Genomic DNA, 26,389 nt, shown 5'->3' on the forward strand with positions numbered 1-26,389 from the left:
GCAAGGTGTTGGGTGCTGGATCAGCCTGCGGACAGCCGCCAGGCGAACACCCCTCCTGGGCAGGAGAGGCGCAGGACGATCGGGTCCAGCTGCGGGTCCCCTCTCCAGTCCTCCTCACTTTATTTTTAAAAACGTGATTTCTCGCTCTCTATACCTGCAGCGCTAGATTGACTGTCCACTGCCTCATAGGTATTAATTGTCTCCCCCTCCAGGGTGCTGGGCTTATAGTTGAGAATTGCTGCTATGGCTCTAAATTCTAGTCCTCATGCTTGTGAGCCAAGCAGAGCATTCGCTAAGCGATTCCATCTCCTCAGTTCTTCTCCAAACATTTTGATCTATGTCAAGTAGAAGAAATAAATGATGGATTCTGATACTACTACAGGCATTTCTGAAAACATAAAATGCCAGTGTTAGATCTCACCACCTTCTCCTTAGCCATTCAAATACATAAAGCGTTTCCTCATAGTGCAGTGTATACTATATTATTATAAATATACTCATCTTATGTCTATTCTGGATTATCTTTTGAGTTCATTGCTCTACATTGCATCCCAACGTATGCTACTCAATCAGGTGCTATATAGGCATTGTTCCTGCCCCTCATCTTTAGTCCAGGAATTCAGATATTACTTCCGCTGGTTTACAAGGCTGAGCATTGAGATTTAGGCAGATGCATGAGTGAGATGCTCAGTATGTGTCTGCAGACCGAATGAGTCAAATATTTACAGACACACGTTAAAGACTCTGGATGAAATGTTTGTGGACTTAAGCCCTGGCTCTACCTCTCATCAACGGCAGGATGAAAAGTATGTTCTTTAAATATATTTAAGTCCTAGTGTCCTTGTCAACATATTTCTTTAAAATATGGACACCTGGATGGTTCAATTCAAATGTATGGACAAAATATGTATTCATCAACTCCATGTCTCTGATTAGCAGATGATTTTGCTCTTAAGGCTTTTCCTAGATAATTTATAATACAAACTATCAAATTCTATTCAATACAAAACTCCTAAATTCACTATGAAATTCTCATAAAAATATCTTGGCTTTAAAGGGTTTTGTGTAAGGGTGAGTTGAAAAGGCACAATATATCTGAATAAAATTATTTATGAAGCTCATCAATATGTATAACTGCTATATGTCAAATAATAACATTTTCAAGTGGGGTTGGAAACATGGCTCATCAGTTAAGAGGCACTGGCTCCTCTGCCAGAGGACCGAGGCTTGATTCCTAGCACCTATAAAGCAGCTCACACCTGCCTAGAACTCCAGCTCTAGATGAACTACGCCCTCTTCCGCATTCTAAGGCAGCAGCTGTTCATATGGTACATCAAGATACAAACAGGCAAAGCAATAGTATAGTAAAATAAATATTTTAAATGTGCATTTTTAAATATTCTGTATTTGTTTGCATTCGATGAATGCATTTGAAATGTATCTTGAAAAAGTCACAATGGAATTGATTCTGTCATGGTAGCTACTTCAAATTCTGAGAGCTGATCCAGGCCTGTAGGAGGATTTCTAAAAAAATAACCTTTCTTCAGTAATTAGAAGACGTAAAAAGTCAGGGTGCTGACCTCCATGTCCTGTTGGAATTTAACGTTGTTTATTTTCTGATTGCTGAATAAACCCTAGGAAGTCTTAACACTGACATTTCAATGTTCCTGTTCAGGGAAGATGCAAATCATATTGGTTTCCATTGTATAGGCCAAACCACATCTTCTGCTCTCAGTGGTCAAGGGAAATGCAATAATACCCAAAGGAGTAGATTTTGCTGAAATATAATAATGTCTATTGTAGGGGCAGAAGGAAGATGGTTTATGAAGAGTTGTGTGTCTTACAGGTACTTAGGAAATATTTTGCTTAAGTTAATTGTTAAGGATGTTACTAAAGCCAAGAGTTGGATAACTTAAAGGAGAAAGACATGCAAGTACTTGACTTACCTTACATTTCTTTATTTTGATATGTGTCTGTGTATGTGTGTGTATACATGAATATATGTACAAATGAGTATTTATTTGAAGCCAGAGGTTGATACTGGATGCCTTCCTGGATGGATATACACTTCACATTCTGGGACAGCTCTTTCACTTAAGCCTGGAGTTTACCTATCAATTTTTCTAGTCTAGCTTGCTTTAGGGAACAATCCCACCTCTACTTCTTAAGTAACAGGATTCCAGGCAAGTCTTCATCCTCACCAGAGATTTATGAGGAAGCTCGGTATCCAAAATGGTACGATGGCTTGTGTGCTAAGCTACTGTTACATGCCTTCATCTTACCTTCTGAAAAAATAATGTATATTATGTTTTCTATTCACCTTACTAAATTAGATCATAAAGAGGGCATCAGTTAGCCATACTGAGTGAACCTTTCATCATTCTGGGTAAGCATGGCAGAAAACAATCAGTTGTGGGTATGGCAGAATATTTTACATGCTGAATGTCCTCAAGCCTAAATGATATTTATAGAAAGCATATTTGCCTGTAATAAGATTGGTCAGATATAAATACTTCATATGTGTTCGCAGATTTTCTGTTAGAAAAGTATTTTAGCAATTCTCTAATTCCATTCCCAAAGTGACCTTCTGAAGTTGGCGAGGCAATTGTCTTTCTTGTTTCAGAAATGAAGTGACTGGAGCACAAAGAGGTCAAAGCCATACTCATGTTTACAACTATTAAGTAGCTGTGTCGGAAACAGAAGTCAAAAATCCTTGACCCACAGCTCAGTTTCCTATCCAATTCCGCCTAACCGTGTAACTGGACAAACCTAAGCCCATTTTGCTGAGATAACTACCCTTCAGTAAGTCTAAATATGAATTGTTGTTGCAATAACTTCAATTTCCTTGTGCTTATACAAAACCATACCAGCTCAGAAGCCTACTGTGCGACACCAGGTGAAATCAGTTCAGGCAGTGTTTTACAAATAGGACTCAATTTATTGGTAGATCAGAGATAAATAAAATATGGCAAGCTTACTGATTCAGGATTCATGCTGACTTTCAGCTCTCCTAGAATGAGCTGGGGCTTCAATCTGACTCTGTCTCCACTTCTTGGACCTTAGCACTTCAAAAAATAAGGGTGGCATAAAGCAGTTACCTACCTGAAAAGCTGCTACGTCTATCCACATAGCCACACTCTATGACCACATTCTTAAGTTCAGAGAGAACCCCAGAAGGATTTAAATGAAACCAAGGCTTTTAAGATGGGTAGACCTTGAAATTGTCTGACATAAATCAGGAGGAAGTGTTTGAATTAACTTGCCTGAGAAACGACGCAACACCAAGAAATAAGCTCTCCAGCCACTTTCGGTCAATTCGGTTGTCATTCACTTTGAAAGCTGGAGGACTCATTTCTTTATACTGTTTAATCATGACAATCTCAATTTACTAAACGGGAAAAACATAATTAATTCCTAAGTACTGCCTCTCATCTTTATAGCACTTTAACCCAGCTTCTAGCAGAATTGCCTATGCAAAAGAGGTACATTGTTTGGCAATGATTTTGTTTATCAATCTGCAGCTCCCTCCTTTGGGAAATGATAATGATGATTGGAATTTGCTAAAATATTACAAGTGAAAGACAAGCCCGGCAGCACTAGCAAATAATTATGGTAGAATCTGTTACTGAAAATACCAGAGTAGGAACTATGGCTCTAAATAAAGGTATACCACTTGTCCACGTGGCATCAAACTTAGTCTTTCAACTTAATCTGACTGAGAATGAAGGTGCAATGATATTTTGTGTTACTAACTAGATTTTAAAAAGTAGTAAAACCATATTCCAATATATATGAAATGAAATGAAATTGTTATCAGACAGTATGATATTGTTTTTAAATTAGAAATATAGGAGATTTTAGTCAGACTTCGGAAATCAGCTCGCTCAAGTCATGGTTCTTTCTTTATAGTAAAATATATGGATACTAAAAAGGAGCTAGCTTTTTAAAATGTCCAAATTAAGTATCATTTTAACCACACCCCTAATGGATAAGATATATATTATTATGGGCTTTACTGAAGTTAAAATTGAGGTTCCACAAATACCAATAAATTGCCAAGATCAATAGAGCTTATTTAATTTTCAAAATCTCCTACTCTTTCCTATCATAGTACCACAGTGTTTTATAAAGAGATGTGTAATTATGTAAGTGAAGAGGCCTCTATTTCTTATTACAATCTAGGTATACTGTTAGAAACCAATTAGTTGATTAATAAAAACAAATTTTACAACCCACTTTCTGAATATGAGCACCTTGCAATCATATACCTTCAGTATTTCACAATCTGAGATGCCATAAAAGAAACTGTCCTTTTATTTGTCAATAGGAGGTCATTAATAATTGTAGAGAATTTATCAGTATTAGAAGTTTAATACATTGTTCTCAACATTTAAAATGTAAAGGTTGTATATAATTACCTCATAGAAACCAGAACACACACACACACACACACACACACACACACACATATATATATATATATATATATATATATATATATATATATATATATATATATATCTTAAAGCCACAAACCTAGACCTTTTAAAATGTGATTTTCTGATGCACCTTTGTTTGCCTCAGATACACATTTGTCTCTGGAAGGTGGTGTTCTAGATCTTACCTGAAGATGGCGTTCATCCCTAAGTTGTATGTGATTTGCACAAGGATTCTCTCCAAGTTTGTGAGAACAATCATGAAATCTTTTCTAGTGACTGGCGAATTTGTCCCATGTATGGTAAAGGCCTCTTCCTTGAGTGACAGCTCCTCAACGTGCTCCTCAGATGGCTCTAAGTACACCTCCTTATAGGCTGTGCTGATTCTTAAGTTATTTCCCTAAAGGGGGAAAAAAGGAAGTATATGTAGATAAAATTGCAAGGAACAAAAGCTAGAATGGTACTCTGAATTTTGTTTCTCTACTCGAGATTATTTCTCATGAGGGCTCTGACTTAAGGTCAGTATTCCATCACTTAGCATATTTCTGGTGCACACGAAGCAAAGACTAAGCAACATGAAGATCACTCTTCATCTACTCCATTACAAAGTCTACTGTTACAATTTTGTGTATACTCACATTCTCTATCAATTGAAGTGATATACATCTCATCTGCGTATGTCATTACAAAGAGTTTTGCTTCACGGAAGCATGAAAGTCTGATATATTTATGCCAGAGATAAGAATTAGAGAAATTAGGGAGGGAATATTCATTAACATGCATATAAAAAGATTTCAGACCTCTACAAAAGAGAAGATCTGCATTCTAATGTACAAACTAGGACAGCGGCCTCATGATAAGCAGCCGTTTACTGAGGGTAATCAAGTAACTGTTTTCATTTAATATTTTAGAGATACATGCCCCTACCCCGTCTAAGACAGGGTTTCTCTGTAGCCCTGGCTGTCCTGGGACTCACTCTATAGACCACGCTGGCCTCAAGCTCAGAAGTCTGTCTGCCTCTACCTACCAAGTACTGGAGTTAAAGGCATGTGCCACCACTGTCTGGCAATACATCATCTCTTAATTTTCTTGCATAAAAGAACTTTTATCTTCAAAGTGTCACAAGATACACTTGTAGTTTAATGTTCATATGAATCCTAAATTACTTCATTCTACTCAGAAAGAAACTCACTCTGAGGGAGTAATTTTTTCATTCTGACATTGACCCAAAAGCAAGGAAATCTTGGCAAGGACAGAGCCTGAAGCTTAGTCAGAACCTTCCATTTGGAACCACTCACCCACATGCAAGTGTGTGCCTATGGGTACATATGTGACTGAAGGATGTATTACCATAGTGTGGAAGTAAGAGTTCTAAGCAGGTGACTATAGCAGCATTTGGAACCATGAAGGTCCTTCTAGTTCCCAAATGCAGTTTATCTTGTATCTTTTCTTCCTAAAGTAAGATTTTGAAGTCAGGAGTTACCAACAGCTCAACAAGTAAATTACCTTCCCCCTTTCCTTTGACTACTAAAGTAAAAAGCAAACAATAGAACCTACAATATAACATGTTACATAAATCAGTACTGACCTAAACACATGGATCATACAAACATCAGCATGGAAATATGATCATGTTTTAACTTTCAGTTTCCAAGTACTTCTAAATAGTCTCCTTTTTCATCAGAACTCACTTATTTTTATTTTCTTGATATGTTTCAGATTAAAACATGTGCATGACATGAAATTGCTAAGGTGTATTTTCTTTCATAGCGTGTACATATATGTCAGCCAACTTGTATTACAAGCAGTGTGAATGACCTAAGGTAAATAGAGATAGCATATGTTTGGAAAGTGACACATTTGTTTTCCTACCTCAAAGATAATCATCAGCTGAAGGATTTTTTCTGTATCGTCTTCCTCTTCTTCGAGGTCATATGAGATGGTAAATGACAAGTGTCCTCCAACAGCTGGAAGCTGGAAGGCAACAGATGCACGATAATTTCAGCAAAGGAGGTGTTTTGAATAATCTTTTATATATTACCTGAAAATAATTTTATTATTATAGAGGGAAATACTTGGAGAAGCAGCAATCATCGGAGTTCTAAGTGAAGACGACAGACATTTCTGTAGGAATAACCTTTATATGAACCTTTGTTCATCAATAGCAAGCTTAGCATAAGTATACATCCATGTACTATTTTCCCAGTAATGAAGGCTTGATGAAAGAAGCTAGGTTCCAATCACAGACTCCTCTGTTACCTTCTTAGTCTGCATTTCTAGTCTCAGAATCCCCAACCAGAGAAGGGTCAGTGGACAGTTTCTTTGCATCCCTATGGTTACAGTACATTCTGTGACTCTGAAGGCATTCAACAAAGACATTCTTCCATTTGAAAGACACTTTACATAGAAAATGAGCTAAGGTGAAAAACATTACTGGTCAAAGAAAATTAAAGTTTAGCTACAAAATTTACATGCAAATTCAATCAGAATTGCCTGAGAAGTTCTACATTTGCCTATGTTATCAAATAAGCTACTTTGAATGAATGTTATTGCCCCCCTTTCATTAAGCAAACTTCATTCCTTCTAACATCTGCTTGATGCCTGCATTTTCTGACATTGGTATTAACCTTGTAAAATATATTTTTCAATGGAACACAAGATCATTTTACAGGGCAGGAATCAAAATTAGATCTGTGAGTGACAGACTCAATGCAAATGTGGCAAGCTTTTAAGAATTCTTCCCTGGCACTGTAAACAAAGACATTCCTGGAGCAAAGCTGACAATTTGTATTCTGCTGCTTGCTTTGTGCTGATATGCAGAGTGCAAGCTTTTCGGATGTGGGCTCTACTTGTCCTTTCATGGCAGACCCTGACCAGAAGGCACTGCCTGGGGTGGGTGGCAGTGGATGCAGGAGGAGTCCTGATCTCTTCGAGTTCTCCCATAGGGGCCACAACAGAGCTTGGTATGGCTCATTACACAGGATTTTACATTGCAGCTCAGCATTGGCTTAGAAGAGCTCATTAAATGTACTCTAGAGGGACTGAAATTCAGAAAATATTCCCCCACTCCACGGAGAAATGTGCAACTCTAATGTCTTTTCATATATAAAGTGATAAATGTCTGCCTGGACAATAGCAGTTGGAATTATTATAAGCGATGGAAGATGAATCTGTATACCAAGGTTTTAGCTCTGTTAGGATAAGCCTCTAACATTACACATAGCCAGTTTGTTCCAACCAGAGATATATCAGTAAGAGGCTAAAAACTCTGCACTGATTTTATTAATATCTCAAAGAAATCTGAATTATTTAGTGTTTTCTAAATTAATAAACAGATGCAGCAGGAGGTAGACATTAAAGATTCCAACTTGGAATCTTAATTTTGCCTGAGGTAACAGGAACCTTGGCATGTGAATTTTGGGTGACATAGCTAAACTCAGAGTTGTATATTAAATGATTGTCTAATATCTCAAATATTCAATATACCCACCTTTACCTTCATTTCCTGAATCTTTCTAGGAGTTAACTTGATCATTTTTTAAACTTCCCTTACTGGACCAAGGCAAATGGTGCATTTTAATTTAGTAACTTTGTATGCCACCCAATTGTTTTTACATTATTAAATAATTTTCAAATTAGTATGTTCTTGCTAGAGAATTTCATATAGAATCCCTGTAGGTTTTTAGTAACTCAAATAATTTTCTGTTTGCCTGGTTAATGTCTCAACAGCTAAACCTCTAAGGAAAAACATTTTCTAATCCTTCTGTAGTGTAGTAAGGGATCATTATAAAACATCAGGAGTATTAGAGCTGAAAGGTTCTAGAATGAATACAGATATGCCCAATAGCACTCACTGAATAGTACATCAAAACATGATATCCGTGGAAAATATGTACTGCATGTAGTTAATTTGCCATTATTTGGGGGAATTTCTAAAATTTGTTTATAAATCCTATCATTGGGGCTTTCAAATTAGTTCACTTTCATAATTTTATTAAACCTTGTGGTACATCAATAGAACATCTAATGTACTCCCATGTTGTAGGAAAGCTTTTTTGCTTTCTCTCCATGAGGTAGAGAAATGGGGCTCTGCACAGGTAGAAGTCAGGCACTTCAGGTCACTTCTATGTGGTTATTGTACTTACTGGGTCGATTAGACTATCCCCTTAAGAGATTAATGCTATAAATCTTTTAAATACTAAGAAAAGTAAATGTATTGAGAATACAAACTCACTGATAAATGGATATTAGCCCAGAAGTTCAGAATACACAAGATAAAATTCACAGATCACATGAAGCTCAAGAAGGAAGACCATAATTTAGATACTTTGGTCCTTCTTAAAAGAGGGATCAAAGTATCCATGGGAGGAGATAAAGAGACAAAGTTTGGAGCAGAAACTGAAGGAAAGGTCATCCAGTGACTGTCCCACCTGGGGATCCATCCCATATATAGTTACCAAACCCAGATACTATTGTGGATGCTGACATGAGCCTGATATAGCTGTCTTCTGAGAGGCTCTACCAGTGTCTGACAAATACAGAAGTGGAAGCTCACCGCCATAGGACTGAGCACAGGGTCCCCAATGTAGGAACTAGAGAAAGGACCCAAAGTGTTGAAGGGTTTTGCAGTTCCATAGGAGGAACCACAATATGAAACAACCACTACCTCAGAGCTTGCGGGGACGAAGCCACCAACCAAAGAGTACACAAAGAGGGAGGCAAGGCTTCAGCCACATATGTAGCAGAGGATGGCCTTGTGGGACATCAATGAGAGGAGAGGCCCTTGGCCTTGTGAAGGCTCCATGCCTCATTGTAGGGAAATGCCAGAACAGTGAAGCAGGAGTGGGTGGGATAGTGAGCAGAGGGAGGGGGAATGGGATAGAGGGATTTTCAGAGGGGTACTGAGGAAAGGGGATATAATTTGAAATGTAAATAAAGAAAATATCTAATAAAAAATAAAAAATTAAAATAGTGAAGAAGTAATTTCCCACTGGAAAGACAATCAACCTTCTATTCTAGGATGTAGTTTAGGGCTAAATTCTATATTCTCTAGTCCTCCATTAAGAACAGAACATTACAGATTCATCCTTCCTATGAGTATCTGCTTTAATTCTCCCTTCATTGGAAAGAAATAGCTTGTTTGCCAGTAGCATTGCTGTTTCCATGCAACATGGGCCACCTGTGTAGCATAGCAACATGGTATACATGGCACGCTTTGCATTAAAGATTGAATCAATCAAGAAAGTTTTTCAGTAGTGAGTATAAATGGCTTAAGATTGCTGACAGGACCCTGATATAGCTCTCTCTTGTGAGGCTATGCCAATGCCTGGCAAATACAGAAGTGGATGCTCACAGTCAGCTATTGGATGGAACACAGGGCCCCCAATGGAGGAGCTAGAGAAAATACCCAAGGAGCTGAAGGGGTCTGCAACCCTATAGGAGGAACAGCAATATGAACTAACCAGTACCTCTAAGAGCTTGTTTCTCCAGTTTCATATGTAGCAGAGGATGGCTTAGTCAGCCATCAATGGGAGGAGAGGCCCTTGGTATTGTGAAGATCATATGCTCCAGTACAGGGGAATGCCAGGGCCAGGAAGTGGGAGTAGGTAGGTTGGGGAGCAGGGCGGGGGGGAGGGTATAGGGGGCTTTGGGGATAGCCTTTAAAATGTAAATGAAGAAAATGTCTAATAAAAAAATAAATGAAAAAAGAATAAAAATTTAAATAAAGCATTTCAAATGCTGAAAAAAATGGCTTAAGCTAATTCATAAAAATTAGCTTGACCCAAGAATTGGGTATGGGGTTGTATTGGTGCTTATTCCACTAAGTTTCAAGAAATATAAACTGACGGAGTATGAGATGAGACACACTATTGAAGACATTGTACCTGGAGAGGAAATTCTTCTCAGGAAATAGGCTTCAGTTCTATTCAGTGATGTTAGATTATCATCACTGTTATCACAGTAAATGGACTGTAAAACCCAATATTTGCTTCTTCTTACCAAAGCAAATATTTCAAGAGGGATATAATGAAATGAAATGGCTAAAAGGCTCTGTAATACTGAGCAGATAAATTAAACATAGCTCTCTGTTTCTGTGCAGTATAACGGACAGGACAAGTGATTCATCTTTCTGGATTCGGAAGACAAGAGAATAAAATTTTGGTGCATTATCCCTTGTTCCTATATAAGTATGTACAGTATGTATGGGTTCAATGTTCAAGCTACTCACTGAATGGCAAAGTCCTGTTCTGATCGTCCATACATTTATCACACTGAAATAGAAGCACTGTTTTGTATCCCCCAGAGATTATTAGAATAAAACAAGGCATAGGGTATCAGGTTAAAGAAGATGCAAAATCAACAAAGGAGATTTAAAAGTTTGTTACATTTACAGCAAATAGCTAGTTAGCATATAGCAACATAGGTGCTCAGGTTGCCAAAAAGCGATGATATATTCTAGAAACAATGCCTTAGAAGGCAAGACACTTCACAGTATAGTTTCTATAGGAAGAAAGCAGGATCTTTCCATGGAATTCATGCTGCTATTGTATCAGTGAGCATTTACAGTCATTAATGCCATTCACATCAATTGAAGCTAAGTCAGGCTTCTCTCTGATAGCCTACATAACACCTTTGTAAACTATAAATGCTAGTCACTGAACATTATCCAAATCAGTACCTGCTTCATTTCTCTAGTTGATGATTCAAGTATGTGGTGAGTTCAGCTAAAGAGTCTTAGCGCCAGGTTCAGAAGGATTACCAAGAGTGTGCTTAGGGGTGTCTCGGCCAAACCCCACTGGTCATCAACTCAGAAGGACATCTCAGTGCTGGAGATTTTATTTTCTAATGGATCGGGTCTTATAGGAGCACTGTTACCATATCATAGGGTAACACCATTTAAATTCTTTTATGTGTATGTGTGTACATATTTTAAGACATGTTTATAGGTTTTAAAGGACCCACAAAGCTAGAAATATTTCTACCACACGATGTAGTTATACTGCTCCTGGGCATATACCCAAAGCACTCTGCTTCCTACTGCAGAGATAAAGGGCTTGTCCATGCTCATTGCTTCCCTATTTCCAATATCCACAAAACAGAAAATAGACTATATATGTGAATATATAATATACATATAATAAATATGTGTATTTATACAATGAATTATTTTCTGCTCTTATGAAAAACAAAATCATAAAACTCATAAATAGTGGATGAAATTAAAAAATGAGCATTCTGAATGATGAAGCTCATTCACAGAAAAACAAATATCATCTGTTTTCTTCCATATGTGAATGTTAGCTTTGAATCAGATATGTGTTATTCATTTAGAATACACACAGAGGTTATGAAAACAGTAAGAGGCTATGGAGTGAACAGTGGGCTTGCAAGGGAAGGAAAGAGAATGGAGTGTTATAAAAGGGGATTAACCTAAATGGAAAGACAAATGAAATGGGGTGTGAGGTGGAAGAAAGGTAAGGAGGAACAATGGGGAAGGATAATAGATGCTAAAGGCTTTGACAGTATTAAAGTTTCTTTTAAAACCCACCTACATAAAAAGAAATGCTAAAATTTCTCAAGTATTTTTCCCAGATATTTGCATTTTGTTTATTGAGAGCTTTGTATTTTGGTTCCATGGTTCTTTCATGAGCTGTAGACTTTTGAGTTGTCTGTATGTTCTAGATAGTAACCATCTGCCAGATGTATAGCTATGAGAATAACTTTCTGGTTGTATTTAAGGCCTGTTCAATGAGACAGATCCCATTACTAGCATGGTTATCTGGGTTAAGAACAGAAGACTGGGTAAGTAATAAGTTGTATGGCAGAACCTACTAGTATTATTTCACTAAGTGGGCATAATGTTAAAACAAGTCCCCTTCCAGTCTCCATCGGCAACATGGAGCTAAGGCTATCCAACAGCCCTCTATACCCAAATCCTGCGTCAAGAGATGATCTCTCAGGAGTATTCTCACTCCTAAGCCCATAGGTGAGACAACTACATTTGCTCCAATAACTGTCCGAAGAGAGACCTGACAGGAAAACACAGGGCAAAAGAACTGCAGAGAAGCTGGGGACAGGTTACTTCCAGTCTCCATCTGTGCACTGGAGCTAAGGCTATCCCACACCCTCTGTAGCCAAATCGTACCCAGAGAGAGCTGGTCTCCCCAGGAGTGCTGACACACCTTAGAACATAGGCTTACAGGTCCACAGGAGGGACAAGTTCCAGTCAGAGACAGCAAGACCAAGTAACACCAGAGATAACCAGAAGGCAAGAGGCAAGTTCAAGAATCTAAGCAGCAGAAACCAATGCTACTTGACATCATCAGAAACTAGTTCTCGTACAACAGCAAGTACTGAATACCCCCAAACACCATAGAAGCAAGATTTGGATTTAAAAAATTACATCTCATGATATTGATAGAGGACTTTAAGAAGGACATAGATAACTCCCTTAGAGAAATACAGAAGAGCACAGGTAAACAAGTAGAAGTCCTTAAAGAGGAAATACAAAATTCCCTTAAAGAATTACAGAAAAACACAACCAAGCAGGTAAAGGAATTGAACAAAAGCATCCAGGATCTAAAAATGGAAATAAAACCAATAAAGACATCACAAAGGGAGACAACCCTGGAGATTGAAAACCTAGGAAAGAGATCAGGAGTCATAGATGCAAGTATCAAAAAATAGAATACAAGAGATAGAAGAATCTCAGGTGCAGAAGATACCATAGAAAGCATAGACACAACAGTCAAAAAATGCAAAATGCAAAAAGCTCCTAACCATAAACATCCAGGAAATCTAGGACACAATGAAAAGACCAAAGCTAAGAATAATAGGTAAAGAAACAAGATTCCCAACTTAAAGGGCCAGTAAAGATCTTCAATAAACTTATGGAAGAAGACTTTCCTAACCTAAAGAAAGAGATGCCCCACAACATACAAGAAGCCTACAGAACTCCAAATAAATTGGACCAGAAAAGAAATTCCTCTTGTCACATAATAGTCAAACCACCAAATGCAGAAAACAAAGAAAGAATATTAAAAGCAGTAAGGGAAAAACATAAAGTAACATATAAAGGCAGACCTATCAGGATTACACCAGACTTCTCACCAGAGACTATAAAAGCCAGAAGATCCTGGGAAGATGTCACAGAGACCTTAAGGGAACACAAATACCACGCCAGGCTACTACACCCAGCAAAATTCTCAACTACAATAGGTGGAAAAAATAACAAGATATTCCATGACAAAACCAAATTTACACAGTATCTTTCTGCAAATCCAGCCCTACAAAGGATAATAGATGGAGAACTCCAACACAAGGAGGGAAACTACACCCTAGAAAAAGGAAGAGAATAATTTTCTTTCAACAAACCCAAAATTCCACCTCTAACAACAAAAATAACAGGAAGCAACAATCACTATTTCTTAATAACTCTTAATATCAATGGACTCAATTCCCCAATAAAAAGACATAAAATAACACAGTGGATATGTAAACAGGATCAGCATTTTGCTACATACAGGAAATGCACCTCAGTGACAAAGACACTACCTCAGAGTTAAAAGGCTGGGAAAAAAAATTTTTTGAAGCAAATGGTACAAGAAACAAGCTGGAGTAGCCATTCTAATATCGAGTAAAATCAACTTTCAACCGAAAGTTATCAAAAAAGATAAGAAAGGACACTTCACACTCATCAAAGGAAAAAAAAAATCTACCAAGATCAACTCTCAATTCTCACCATCTATGTTTCAAATACAAGAGCATGCACACTTATAAAAGAAGCTTTACTAAAGCTCAAAGCAAACATCGCACTCCACACAATAATAGTGAGAGACTTTAACACCCCACGCTCAGCAATGGACAGAACATGGAAACAGAAACGAAACAGAGAATCAGTGAAACTAACAGAAGTTATGGACCAAATGGGTTTAACAGATATCTATAGAACATTTCATCCTAAAACTAGAATATACTACCTTCTTCTCAACAGCTCATGGCACCATCTCCAAAATTAACCATTTAATCAGTCACAAAATAGGCCTTAACAGATACAAGAAGATTGAAGTAATCCTATCAGATCATCACAGACTAAGACTGGTTACAATAACAACAAAAACAACAGAAAGCCCACATACAGGTGGAAGCTGAACAACACCCTACTCAATGATAACTTGGTCAAGGAAGAAATAAAGAAAGAAATTAAAGACATTTAAAAATCTAATGAAAATGAAAATGAAGGCATAACATACCCAAACTTATGGGACACAATGAAAGCAGTGATAAGAGGAAAACACATTGCTCTCCTGGAGAGAGCACACACTAGCAGCTTAACAGCACAATTGAAAGCTCTAGAACAAAAAGAAGCAAATACACCCAAGANAAGTAGACAGCAGGAAATACTCAAATTCAGGGCTGAAATCAACCAAGTAGAAACAAAAAGAACTATGTAAAAATGCAACAAAACCAGGAGCTGGGTTTTTGAGAAATTCTACAAGATAGATAAATCCTTAGCCAGACTAACCAGAGACCACAGAGACAGTATCCAAATTAGGAAAATCATAAATGAAAAGGGAGATATAACAACAGAAACTGATGAAATTAAAAAAACAATTACCAGATCCTACTACAAAAGCCTATACTCACCAAACACCAACCAACCAAGCAAGCAAGCAAACAAACAAACAAAAAAACCAAAACAAAACAAAACAAAAATAACCTGCAAAATCTGAATGAGTTGGACAACTTTATAGACAGACAACAGGTACCAAAGTTAAATCAGGACCAAATAAACAATCTAAACAACTCCATAACCCCTAAAGAAGTAGAAGCACTTATTAAAAGTCCCCCAACAAAAAAAGCCAAGGACCAGATATGTTTCATGTAGAAATTAATCAGCCTGTTAAAGAAGACCTAATACCAATACTCTTCAAACTATTCCACAAAATAGAAACAGAAGGAACAATACCCAATTCTTTCTTTGAAGCCACAATTACACTGATACGTAAACCACACAAAGACCCTATGAAGGAACAGAACTTCAGACCAATTTCCCTTATGAATATCAATCCAAAATACTCAATAAAATTCTGGCAAACCAAATCCAAGAACACAGCAAAATGATCATTCCCCACCATCAAGTAGGTTTCATCCCAGGGATGGTTCAATATAGGGAAATCCATCATGTAATCCACTACTTAATCAAACTCAAAGAAAAAAAAATACATCATCATCTCATTAGATGCTGAGAAAGCTTTTGTCAAAACCTAACACCCCTTCATGGTAAAAGTCTTGGAAAAATCAGGAATTCAAGGTCCATACCTATACATAGTAAAAGCAATAGACAGCAAACCAGTAGCCAACATAAAAGTAAATGAAGAACTTGAAGCAATGCCACTAAAATCAGGGACTAGAGAAGGCTGCCTACTCTCTCCCTACCTATTCAAAATAGTACTCAAAATCCTAGCCAGAGCAATTAGACAACAAAAGGAGGTCAAAGGGATAAAAATTGGAAAGAAAGAAGTCAAAATACCGCTACTTGCAGATGAAAAGATAATATACTTAAGTGACCCCAAATATTCTACCAGAGAACTCCTAAAGCTTATAATTTCAGCAAAATGGCTGGATGTAAAATTAACTCAAATCAGTAGCCGTCCTCTACTCAAAGGATAAAAAGGCTCAGCAAGAAATTAGGAGATCAACATCCTTCACAATAGTGACAAATAATATAATATGCCTTGGTGTGACACTAACTGAGCAAGGGAAAGATCTATATGACAAGAACTTCAAGTCTCTGAAGAAGAAATCGAAGTGAATCTCAGAAGGTGGAAAAAAATCTGCCATGATCATGTATTGGTAAGATTAATATAGTAAAAATAGCTATCTTGCTGAAAGCAATCTACAAATTCAATACAATGCCCATCAAAATTCTAACTCAATTCTTCATAGAGTTAGAAAAAGCAATTTTCAAATTCATTTGGAATAGCCAACCAATCAACCAACCAACAAACAACCCCCCCCCCCAAACTGAGGATAAAAAAAACCATTCTCAACAATAAAAGAAATTCTAAGGAAATCACCATCGCTGTCCTAAAGCTGTACTACAAAGCAATAGTGATAAAAACCACATGGTATTGGTACAGTGACAGGCAGGTAGACACTATTGGGGATGCCAAGAATTGCTTGCTGAGAGAGGCCTGTTATAGCTGTCTCCTGAGAGACTCTGCCAAGGTTTCACAAATACAGAGGTGGGTGTGCTCTCAGCCAACCTTTGGACTTAGCGCTGGGTCCCCAATGGAGGACTTAGAGAGAGGACTGAAGGAGCTGATGGGGCTTTCAGCTCCATAGGAGAAACAACAATATCAACGAGCCAGTCCCCCCAGAGCTCCCAGTGACTAAGCCACCAACCAAAGAGTACACATGGAGGAACCCATGGGTCCAGCCACTTATGTAGTAAAGGATGGCACTTTCTGGTATCAATGGGAGGAGAGGCCCTTGGTCCTGTGAAGGCTCGATTCCCCAGTATAGGGGAATGCCAGGGTGGTGAGGTGGTAGTGGGTGGGTGGGATGGGAAACATCGTTATAGAAGCAGGGGGAGGGGTCATAGGAGAGGGAACTTCCAGATGGGAAACAGGGACAGGGGATAACATTTGAAATGTAAATACATAAAATATCGAAATTAAAAAAAAAAAAACAGAAAAAGTTGTAATTTAAAAAAAGAACCTGAAAAAACATTTCCCAGTGACTTACCTCTATACCTATATGTTAGAATGCTAGCTTTGCTTCCCCAGGTAGATGGCGATTAACATAGAGAACTCAACTAGTCAACATAGAGACTGGAAAGATGAAATGTTGAGCCATAATTGGGATATTTGTATTACGGTCCCTCTGGCCAAACCCAGGGATCGTTGTGGACAAGGAGGCACAGACATCTTGTTCCCCAGAGGTGGTAGACGGTATCGAGGCAACAGCGTTTTCAGAAAGAACAGGACAGATGCACATATGAATTCATAGGTCGGGGCATGCATGACACCTGTGCAATATCAAGCCAGGTAAAAATTTCAGCATGAAGATAGGAGGTGAGGGGAGATGATGTGAGGTGGGGAGAGGTGAGGACCAAGTCCTTTGTCCAGATAAGGAACTTTGGGGAATTAACAGCTGCTGGCAGAGGTGTGTTTGGTTTTTTTTTAAGGGTGCCACAGATCAGTAACATTTGACAACATTCTAGGACAGTCCTAATAAACCAGGAGTGTTTGAGAAACAGGAACAGGTCTCTCTCTCTCTCTCTCTCTCTCTCTCTCTCTCTCTCTCTCTCTCTCTCTCTCTCTCAACACAAGATTGTGGTTAGGGAAGTGGGGGTGTCTTCTGAAGTATTAGGGTATGAACACAATCCACATACAACATACATTGAATCCTTTTAAAAAAGAATCAAGTATTATTTGAAAGAGGGAGTTGGAGACAGTGTTACTCTTCATGGCTGCAGTAGAGGTTCTCTTCTTTCCCGTTTCCAACCTGCCTGCTTTCTCTCCCATATATTTCTTTTCTTTATTCCTTTGACCCATGTGATCTATTACTTTCTTCATTTCTTTTATTTTTCATAACTCACACAGAACTCTAACAATTTTTTCTTTCATAAAAGCTCTTTTCTTTTCATTCATTAGAACTGACAGAGGCAAAAGCTAACTTCTGGACCTTCCCTTTCAACATTACCACTACAATCAATCCAATCTGATCATTTTAGTTTCCTCAATATGTGGTGAAATCTAAAATTTGAAAATACAAAGCAGTGGTAAAAATTTTGTACATGACTGCACTTACAACTGATCTGGCTTGATGACCAGAGATAGCTCCTCAATGTAATCACCAGATCCCTGTAGCATACAGGGTCACCTCACTAAGTTTATTCTGCTTGCAATTCACCATAGTTCACCAGACTTTCACTAATTAAACTTTATTTAATGTTTCTTTTTGATAATTAAATTTGATAATTAAAAGATAAAAAGTAATATAATGTTTTGACTTGCGATACAAAAAATAATTGTGAGAGCTATATAAAGAGGGACTGAAAGGCCTGTGTGAGTCTCATGCATATGCTGGTGAATTTATGATCCTATGGACACATTCATATATTTTCTGTTCCATGTTATAGACCAAGACCAAATTACATGGTCCATATACTCATCTATAGTCAATTAAAATAGGATTATAAAACCTTTTCTAGGTCAAAATACTTTTGGCAAATTGACAACCACACTATTGGTGGTTCTCCTCTATGAAGAAACCTATAGACACATTTTAGTATGTAGCAACCAGGTTAGTGTTTCTTTACCTCATTTATAGATTTAATTGTGGAAACATATTCCCTGAACATTTTGTAGAAGATGAAGAATATTTTAAAGAAAAAAACAAAGCATCCTGTATAGTAAATTAACACTTGCTGTTCCCTGAAAGTTGCCTGACTCAAAGAGCTATTGCTGTTTTGTGACACATGTGATAAGATACTGGGCTGAAAGAGTAGAATCTCAACAGACACAAGCTTAGCAGCCAAATTCACAAAACTAGTCTGCGTTCTCAGGCTCAGATTTAAAAACGAGGTCTTTGCAACAGACGGTCACTTTCCATTTACTTATGTTTGGATGTAGCCTTTCACTGGCTCTCTTGCTAGGAGCTAGATTAACTTATGTGCAAAACTCCTGTACAAAATACATGTGATACACAAACATGGATCTTTGCCAAGAAAATTGTATCTTCATGCTTATGAGACACAATATTGATGCTACTTAAAACAACAGAGTATATTTTAATCCAAGTTGTATTAACTTAAAATAAATAGTCTTATTGTGATAACATAAGTGGCAGATGTATAATATCAAGATCAACAATCTTTTTAAAATGTTATGAGAGCACTGGAGAGAATATTGCTATTCTCCTTTCAAAGGAGAATTATCATCTCTGATTGTTTAGGGAGTTGTTTTATGTCTTAAAGATATTTATCACCTTTGTATGTAGCTATTGTCCAGTTCTCCCTTGCTTTATTACCAAAAGAGAACCAAGAGTGAAGAAAACAGAGGATGTTTGTTAGTTTGTTTGTTTGTTTTCTCCTTCAGGGAGTCCTCAGTATTTGCACCTTTAGTAACCTGAGCCCCGTCTACCATGCTGCCTGTACAGTTCATTTCAGTTTACATTATTCAGACGAAGAGTGTTTTGAAAGTGCAGTTAATATTTTCTGCAAAAGCCGGCAGTATTTTGATTTGATTCTAAATGTTACTGTTCCACTACTATTTCATTTCCTCTCCTCCCCTGGTCTCTGCAGGCGAATCTTATTAGGGAGAGTAGGAGCTAGCTGTGAATTTCAGAAGATAAGAATTCTAGAGGTTCAGAGGACACTCTGACAGACACCAGAGAAGAATCAACAGGACAATAAAAGACATTCAAGTGTTCCCTTCCAGAGTAAATGGCCAGGCTTGTGTCTGTGATCTGATGCTTTTATTAATATTAGAGCCTTATACGAATCGCATAGAGATGAAGCTCATTCCTAGAGCTTTATCATCCTAGTTTGGGATTCAGACATTGTCTTTTTGTAGTGGGTAGCTCATGGGGGAATTTATTTATACTTTCAGAGGTGCAGTTATTTTTCATTAATATGACCTGAATTGTTCCTCCTTTAAAAGTACATTTTGGTAATAAAAATAAGAAATTACACATGGAGCCCTTCACTTGGCACCATCTACATGGGAAATGAATGTTTTGGGTCATGCCATTTTAGTAAGTGTCATTTTTCAAATTAAAATTCTGCAAAGAGCCCTCACTTAAGCCCTAATGGTAAGGATATTTATTCCATGATTCTAAAAGAATTTTTTATTTTATTTTAAGATTTTTGGAGGACCATAGTGATGAAAAACTCAGCTCTTACACGTCTTAATGTTTCCCTGTGGTACTTTGCAAAAGCATTTCACAGAAAGCAGACCCTGCATAAATATCTGCTGAATTTTAACAGTGCTCAGAACCATCTATAATTTCAATGTATTATATATGGGGAGAGCATAAAAGCAAGATAAAGTTGGGCTAGCCCAGAGGTAGTCTGCACTTGTCTTTAAAACATGTGTCTCTTGGTTTCTCTATTCTTATCTTTATTAGTGATAAAACAAACCAAAGCAAATAAATCCACCTTAACATTTCAGTGATTTGAGTTCACTTATGTCCACTCTATTGCTGTCTGGCAAGCAATAACTGCATTAATTTTAAAGGAAGGAAATTTTACCATTTAGAAAGTTTGATCAGCAAAGAGGAAAAAAAAGATATTTAAGTCATCTAGACATTCACACATATAAATCAACTTTATGCTATTCTGTTTTGCTAATCTCTATATGGAAAGGATAATAATATAAATCTCAGCACCTAATACATATGTTCTAAGTTGTAAATACATCTGCAGTACATTGTTATCTGTTGGCAAGCCATTTAACCCTTGAATTAAGAAGAACCATCAAGCACTTGGCATGCCTCTGTCCTGCACGTCTGTTCTGAGGAGCAGTAGGCAGGTTTTTCCGTCTGGCTTCCCTCACACTGAAGAGCACACCCCACCTCATGGAAGACGTGCTGGACACGGTATAAACCCTCTTAGGCTTCAGAACTACCTTTTCAGTTGTAAACTAAAGGCTGACAAAGTTTATCACTTTAAAGTGGATAGTGATGAAGATGAGCACCAGCTATCATTAAGAATGGTCAGTTTAGGGGCAGGGGCAAAAGATGAATTACACATTATAGAGACAGAAGCAATGAACTATAAAGATGGTCCAATTAAAGGACCACTAGCAGCTCTGAAAAAGTATGTACAACCAACAGCTTTCCGTGGGGGCTGTGTGGTGATACCAGCTGGAGTATTAGGGTTGAAGTGTGGCTCAGGGCCTGTGCATATTTGTGGACAGCACCTCGAAGCTGTAGAGGAAGGCATAGAGTCAGGAGATGAAGATGAGGATGAGGATGATGTCAAAGTCTTCAGTATGTCTGGAAATTGATCTACTCCTGGAGATAACAAGGTTCTACAGAAAAAGTAAAACTTGATAAAGATATGAGGATGATGAAGATGAAGTAGAGGAGGAAGAAGCAGAAGATGAGGAAAGGAGGAAGAACAGGAGGGAACTGAAATAAAAGTTCCAGTGAAGAAAGCTGTATGAGATACTTCAGCCAAAGAAACATAAAAATCAAAGCAAAATGGAAAAGGCTCAAAACTATCAGCACCAAGATCAAAGGGCCAGGAGTCCTTCAAAAACCAGGGAACAGCTCCTAAAATACTCCAAGGACCTAGTTCTGAATAAGACAATAAGGCAAAAAAGCAAGCAAATATGGAAAAAGGTAGTTTTCTTCCCAAAGAGGAAGCCAAGTTGATTAATTTTGTGAAGAATTATTTCTGGGTAACTGAGCAGTTGGCCCTTCAAATCTGTAGCAGTGGGGGAAATCTCTTTAAAAACTGGCTTAAGAAGTTTGAAATATTCTCTTTCACTTTATTTCTGTAACCCCTGATATTTGGCTGTCCTTCTAAGTGAGAACTTTCCCCACTGTGTTTGATAAATGTTGTCCAGGTTCTATTGCCAGGAATGTGTTGTCCAAAATGCCTGTTTAGTTTTCAGAAAAAAAAAAAAACTTGATAAAGATATGAGGATGATAAATGTTAGAAGAAATCCTTTGTAAGGTTTAATGTAAGGCACCAGAATATGAATTAGCTTTATTCATATCTGCTTTGATATTTTAGAGCTAAACCATATCCAGGGCAGAGGAATATATATGCATCAATATATACAGATGAATAAATTAAATATGTAAAAATGTAAAAAACTACTACCTCTCTTAATATAGTTCATATATTTATGCTTTGACTTTGGGAAAACTTAACTCTGAAGTAAAAAATGGGAAAAAAAGGCAAAAACAACAACAAGAAGAAGTTTGAATCTAAAGCATAAGGATATTTTTACACAAGTTTTAGGATCTTTTTAAAGCAAGGAATCTATGACAGGAACATGTGTGTAAAACATATTCTTTATTTTCTGTATAAGACATAGAAATTATTGAAACACCTCTCTTGCTTTTTTATTTGTACTGAGAATTCAGTTAAAATAAGTTTGTGAATTAAAAGTGTATATAAACAAAATTATTATTCTTAACATTGCAACATAGTTTCCATTGCAATGAGACTGCTAAGGTAGCATCATTCACACATTAGACTGATAAACATTAAAATTCTAATAATATGCTCTATTAGTGAGTTCGGAGGGAACAAGTATATTGACTGACGCATGTATACAACTGGGAAGTAACTGTTTATGGTAAAAAAAAAAAACAACAACAAACCTTTGACAGTAGCGTCATGTCTATCAATATGGATGTCTCACTGACACAGAAATGATTTGAGTGTACACAGGGCTTCAGTAACACAGTCCTGGGTGACACTCTGGGCTGTGGTTTTGCAAAAATTAACCTGTTCTCAAAAGAACATATGCTGTGCATGGCCTTGGGAGACAGGAATGTTATTGATGACATTGTTTGACTTTAACCCTTGGGAAATTTGGAATGGTGACACCACATGTTCAAGAATTTGATGTTACAGTGGGTGGCAGAACCAGGATTAGCACTCCCAAGACTAGCTCAAGAATCAATGATGAACATTTATTCTGAGTGCTAAGTCAATGTGAGGCTATTGATTCAACTCATGAAGCATTTTTCATGTTATATCAAATAAAAATAAAACTACATTATACTAAAACATACATGACATTTGATAATTATTGTGAAGAAGTATTTTTTTATATATTTACCTCATGACTTTTGGAAAAGGTAGTTTAATTCTGAAGTAAAAAAGAAAAGTTTGTATCTAAAGGATAGGAATTCTTATCTTAAAATGAGTTTTAGGCTCATTTTTATTCTTTTTTTTTTTTTTTTTGAAAAAGGGTTCCTCTGTATAGCTCTGGCTGTCCTGGAACTCACTTTGTAGACCAGGCTGGCCTCGAACTCAGAAATCNGCCTGCCTCTGCCTCCCNAGTGCTGNGATTAAAGGCGTGCGCCACAATGCCCGGCTTAGGCTCATTTTTAAAGCAAGGAATATATTATATTATATTATATTATATTATATTATATTATAAATATATATTATATTATAAATTATATGTATAATATATGTATATTATATTTATATGTATTGTATATACATATAAATAATGGGTATGAATGTGGGCATATAAATGAAGTTATATATAAAAATATAAATCTGAAACTAACCCCAATTTATATGATTATTTTGAAATGATTTAAGCTTTAATTCCTCTTACCAGATGAAATAACTCTCTCTAAAAATGTTAAGAAAAAAATGAGCATTCTTATCTAGAATATGTGAATGAAATAAAATATTTGTGAATCTTCACTACCTGCAGAATGTCATTGTTTTCAAATCAGAACTTGGCTTTTATGAAGGGTACTTTGAAAATACATTCAGAAATTCTGAGAGAGTTTTCCTTTAGCTGGCATAGACAACATGGAGGAAAGCATGCCTCAGAGGAGCAGTGCTCAGTTAGCTGCGTCATTTAAAAAAATAATCAATTCTTTCTGAACAAACACACATACATTCTGGGGAAAAAAACCCAACCCATAATATGGTATATGGATACAAAAAGAGCATATATGATGCCTTAATCTGAGTATTTCTTGGAGTTATGGCTTGGAACAATATTAATTAATTAATTAATTTAACTGCAGTGAGCTTTAAAATCATCATCACTCATGAGTAAATTTCAACCACTGTTCTGTTTGCTTTGAGATCTGTTCAATATATTTAGGAAGTGCCCCTGTGCTTATTTTCAAAAAGAGCTAATTTTAATATTTGAAAAATCTCACCTTTGCATGTAACATACTTTGAGCATATCTGCCCTATCACCTCCCTTACCCACTCACCCATGCCTCCCCATTTTCATGCACTGTTGGAAGTCACTAATTCTCCTTAGCGGTGATGGCATGTGGATGGCTGTAGGGTCATCTACTGGAGCATGAGTAGCCTGCCAGTAACCCCTGAAGAAACTGACCCATTGCCCCCAAAGCTTCAACTCCCAATAGCCCCTCTAGAAGGGACAGGGCTTAATAACTACCCCATCCATGCTGGGATTTCAGCTGGCCTGATCTTATATAACAATTTCATTTTTTGACACCATTAATTATACTTTACCTATCTGACATGGAATTTAAGTTTTTGTAAATACAAAACTCGTGATCCTTAGATCATACAACTTAAGTGGAGTTCTCAAGACCTCTTTCTTGTTTAACTGAAAAAAGTCTTAATCATGCAGAACTCGCTGCCTTCCGGTGAGTGCATTACATAGCGCATTCAGACTTGCCTTCATTTAATTTCCTTTTATTTTTCTCTAACTTATTAGAATAAACTGCTTTTGGGCAGCAGCCCTGGGGAGGAAGAGGCAGGTGGAGTGAGTTCAAGGTCAGCTATGGCTATTTATTGAGACCTGGTCTCAAAAACATAAACCAACCAAGCAAGCAATGAACCAACCAACCAACCAAAAAAACCAACCTTTTCAGGATCTCCATATTTACTCATGCGTATATCATTAAGTAGTTCAGACTATGTCATTCCTAGCCCCAAGAAGGATAGGAGAGATGAAAACTAATGTAGAAGAAAGAGAATGAACATGAAGAAAAGGAAGAGTCATGCCCAGTTTCTAAGTGGAGCTGATCATTTTCTCCAAGATGTACAAATAAGTTTGCGATGTATTTCTACATTGCTTAATTCCCATAAACTATAGATACCCTTCAAGAACAAAGGGAACACAAACAGAGTCCTTTACTATTTTCTAACAAAACAGAGTTCCTGACACACAAAAGCAGACAGACCCTCAGGGCACCCCACAGTCCCTGCTAGGAGTTCAAAGTGGGTCAGGAAACCCTTGCTATCAATCACTACATGAAACACACTTTCTCACACTCTCGTGGGGCTGCAGATGTTTGTGCAGCTTGGGAGACTTGCTCATTCCATGCTCTTTCACCTCAGCACAGCAAATGCATACTTAGTGGCGGGAGGGGACACTTTGTCACGTGTCCTACGAACTTTCGCTGACTGCTTTAGATTTTGTAGCATCTGCTTGACTTTACATATGGTTGCTGGTTTTGTTTGTTTGTTTGTTTGTTGTTTCTTACTGAAAACCCCTTCCACACAGACCAGATGTTTCTCCACTTGGAAGGAAGGAAGTCATTTCACAACATAAATACCAAATCACATCTCAAGGTCACAGTCAAAAGCTTTTATGTCTCATTAAATGTCGGGCTTGTCATTTATGTCCCTCATGGAGCTCCATTTAGATCGTGGAATGTGAAAATGCACGGGCCTGGTGTTATCAGTGAGAAAGCTTCCAGGGCTGCTAACAACTAATATAAAACATTTCCAATTACACGTCCAGCACTTCACATGCTTGCATCGGCAAAGAACATGACAGCAGGGAACGCTTTCCTAATTCAAAGGTCCAGAAGCTTTATGGTCTGTGTAACAGCAACTCGTCCCATGGAGAAGAGGAGACGGGATGATGCCTTTGTAAGATAATCCATAGCATAACTATCAAGGTACAAACATACTTACCATTATTTTTTCTTTCTTTTTTATTATAAATTATTTTTGATACATTTTTGTAGGTTTTTTTGATTAGATATTTTCTTTATTTACATCTCAAAAGTTATACCTTTTCCTAGTTTCCACACCAAAAAATCCCCTGTCCCCTCCTCCTTCCCCTGCTCACCAACCCACACACTACCACTTCCTGGCCCTGGCATTCCCCTATACTGGGGCATAGAGCTTTCACAGGACCAAGGGCCGGGAGAGGACTTGTTATAAGACTTTATATATGGCTGCACAGCTCTCAGGGAGTAATAGAATTTAGCAGATTAAATCACAATATCCAGAAAAGGAA

The 26,389-nt window shown here is 37.4% G+C and overlaps 1 protein-coding gene and 1 pseudogene across 1 annotated transcript in view; one reads left to right on the forward strand and one right to left on the reverse strand.

The window, feature by feature from the left end:
• Lama2 (laminin subunit alpha 2) overlaps nt 1-26,389 on the reverse strand; it is a 454,349-nt gene that overhangs the window by 258,643 nt on the left and 169,317 nt on the right. The window contains exons 13-14 of the mRNA XM_029532909.1: nt 6,309-6,410; nt 4,625-4,836 (exon numbers count right to left, since the gene is read on the reverse strand). Of these exons, the coding sequence (XP_029388769.1) occupies nt 4,625-4,836; nt 6,309-6,410 (314 nt within the window). The remainder of the gene's footprint in view (nt 1-4,624; nt 4,837-6,308; nt 6,411-26,389) is intronic.
• On the forward strand, nt 21,024-21,903 carry LOC110338043 (annotated as a pseudogene).

The sequence above is a fragment of the Mus pahari genome, chromosome 21 (genome assembly GCF_900095145.1).
Source record: "Mus pahari chromosome 21, PAHARI_EIJ_v1.1, whole genome shotgun sequence".
NCBI lineage: Eukaryota > Metazoa > Chordata > Mammalia > Rodentia > Muridae > Mus > Mus pahari.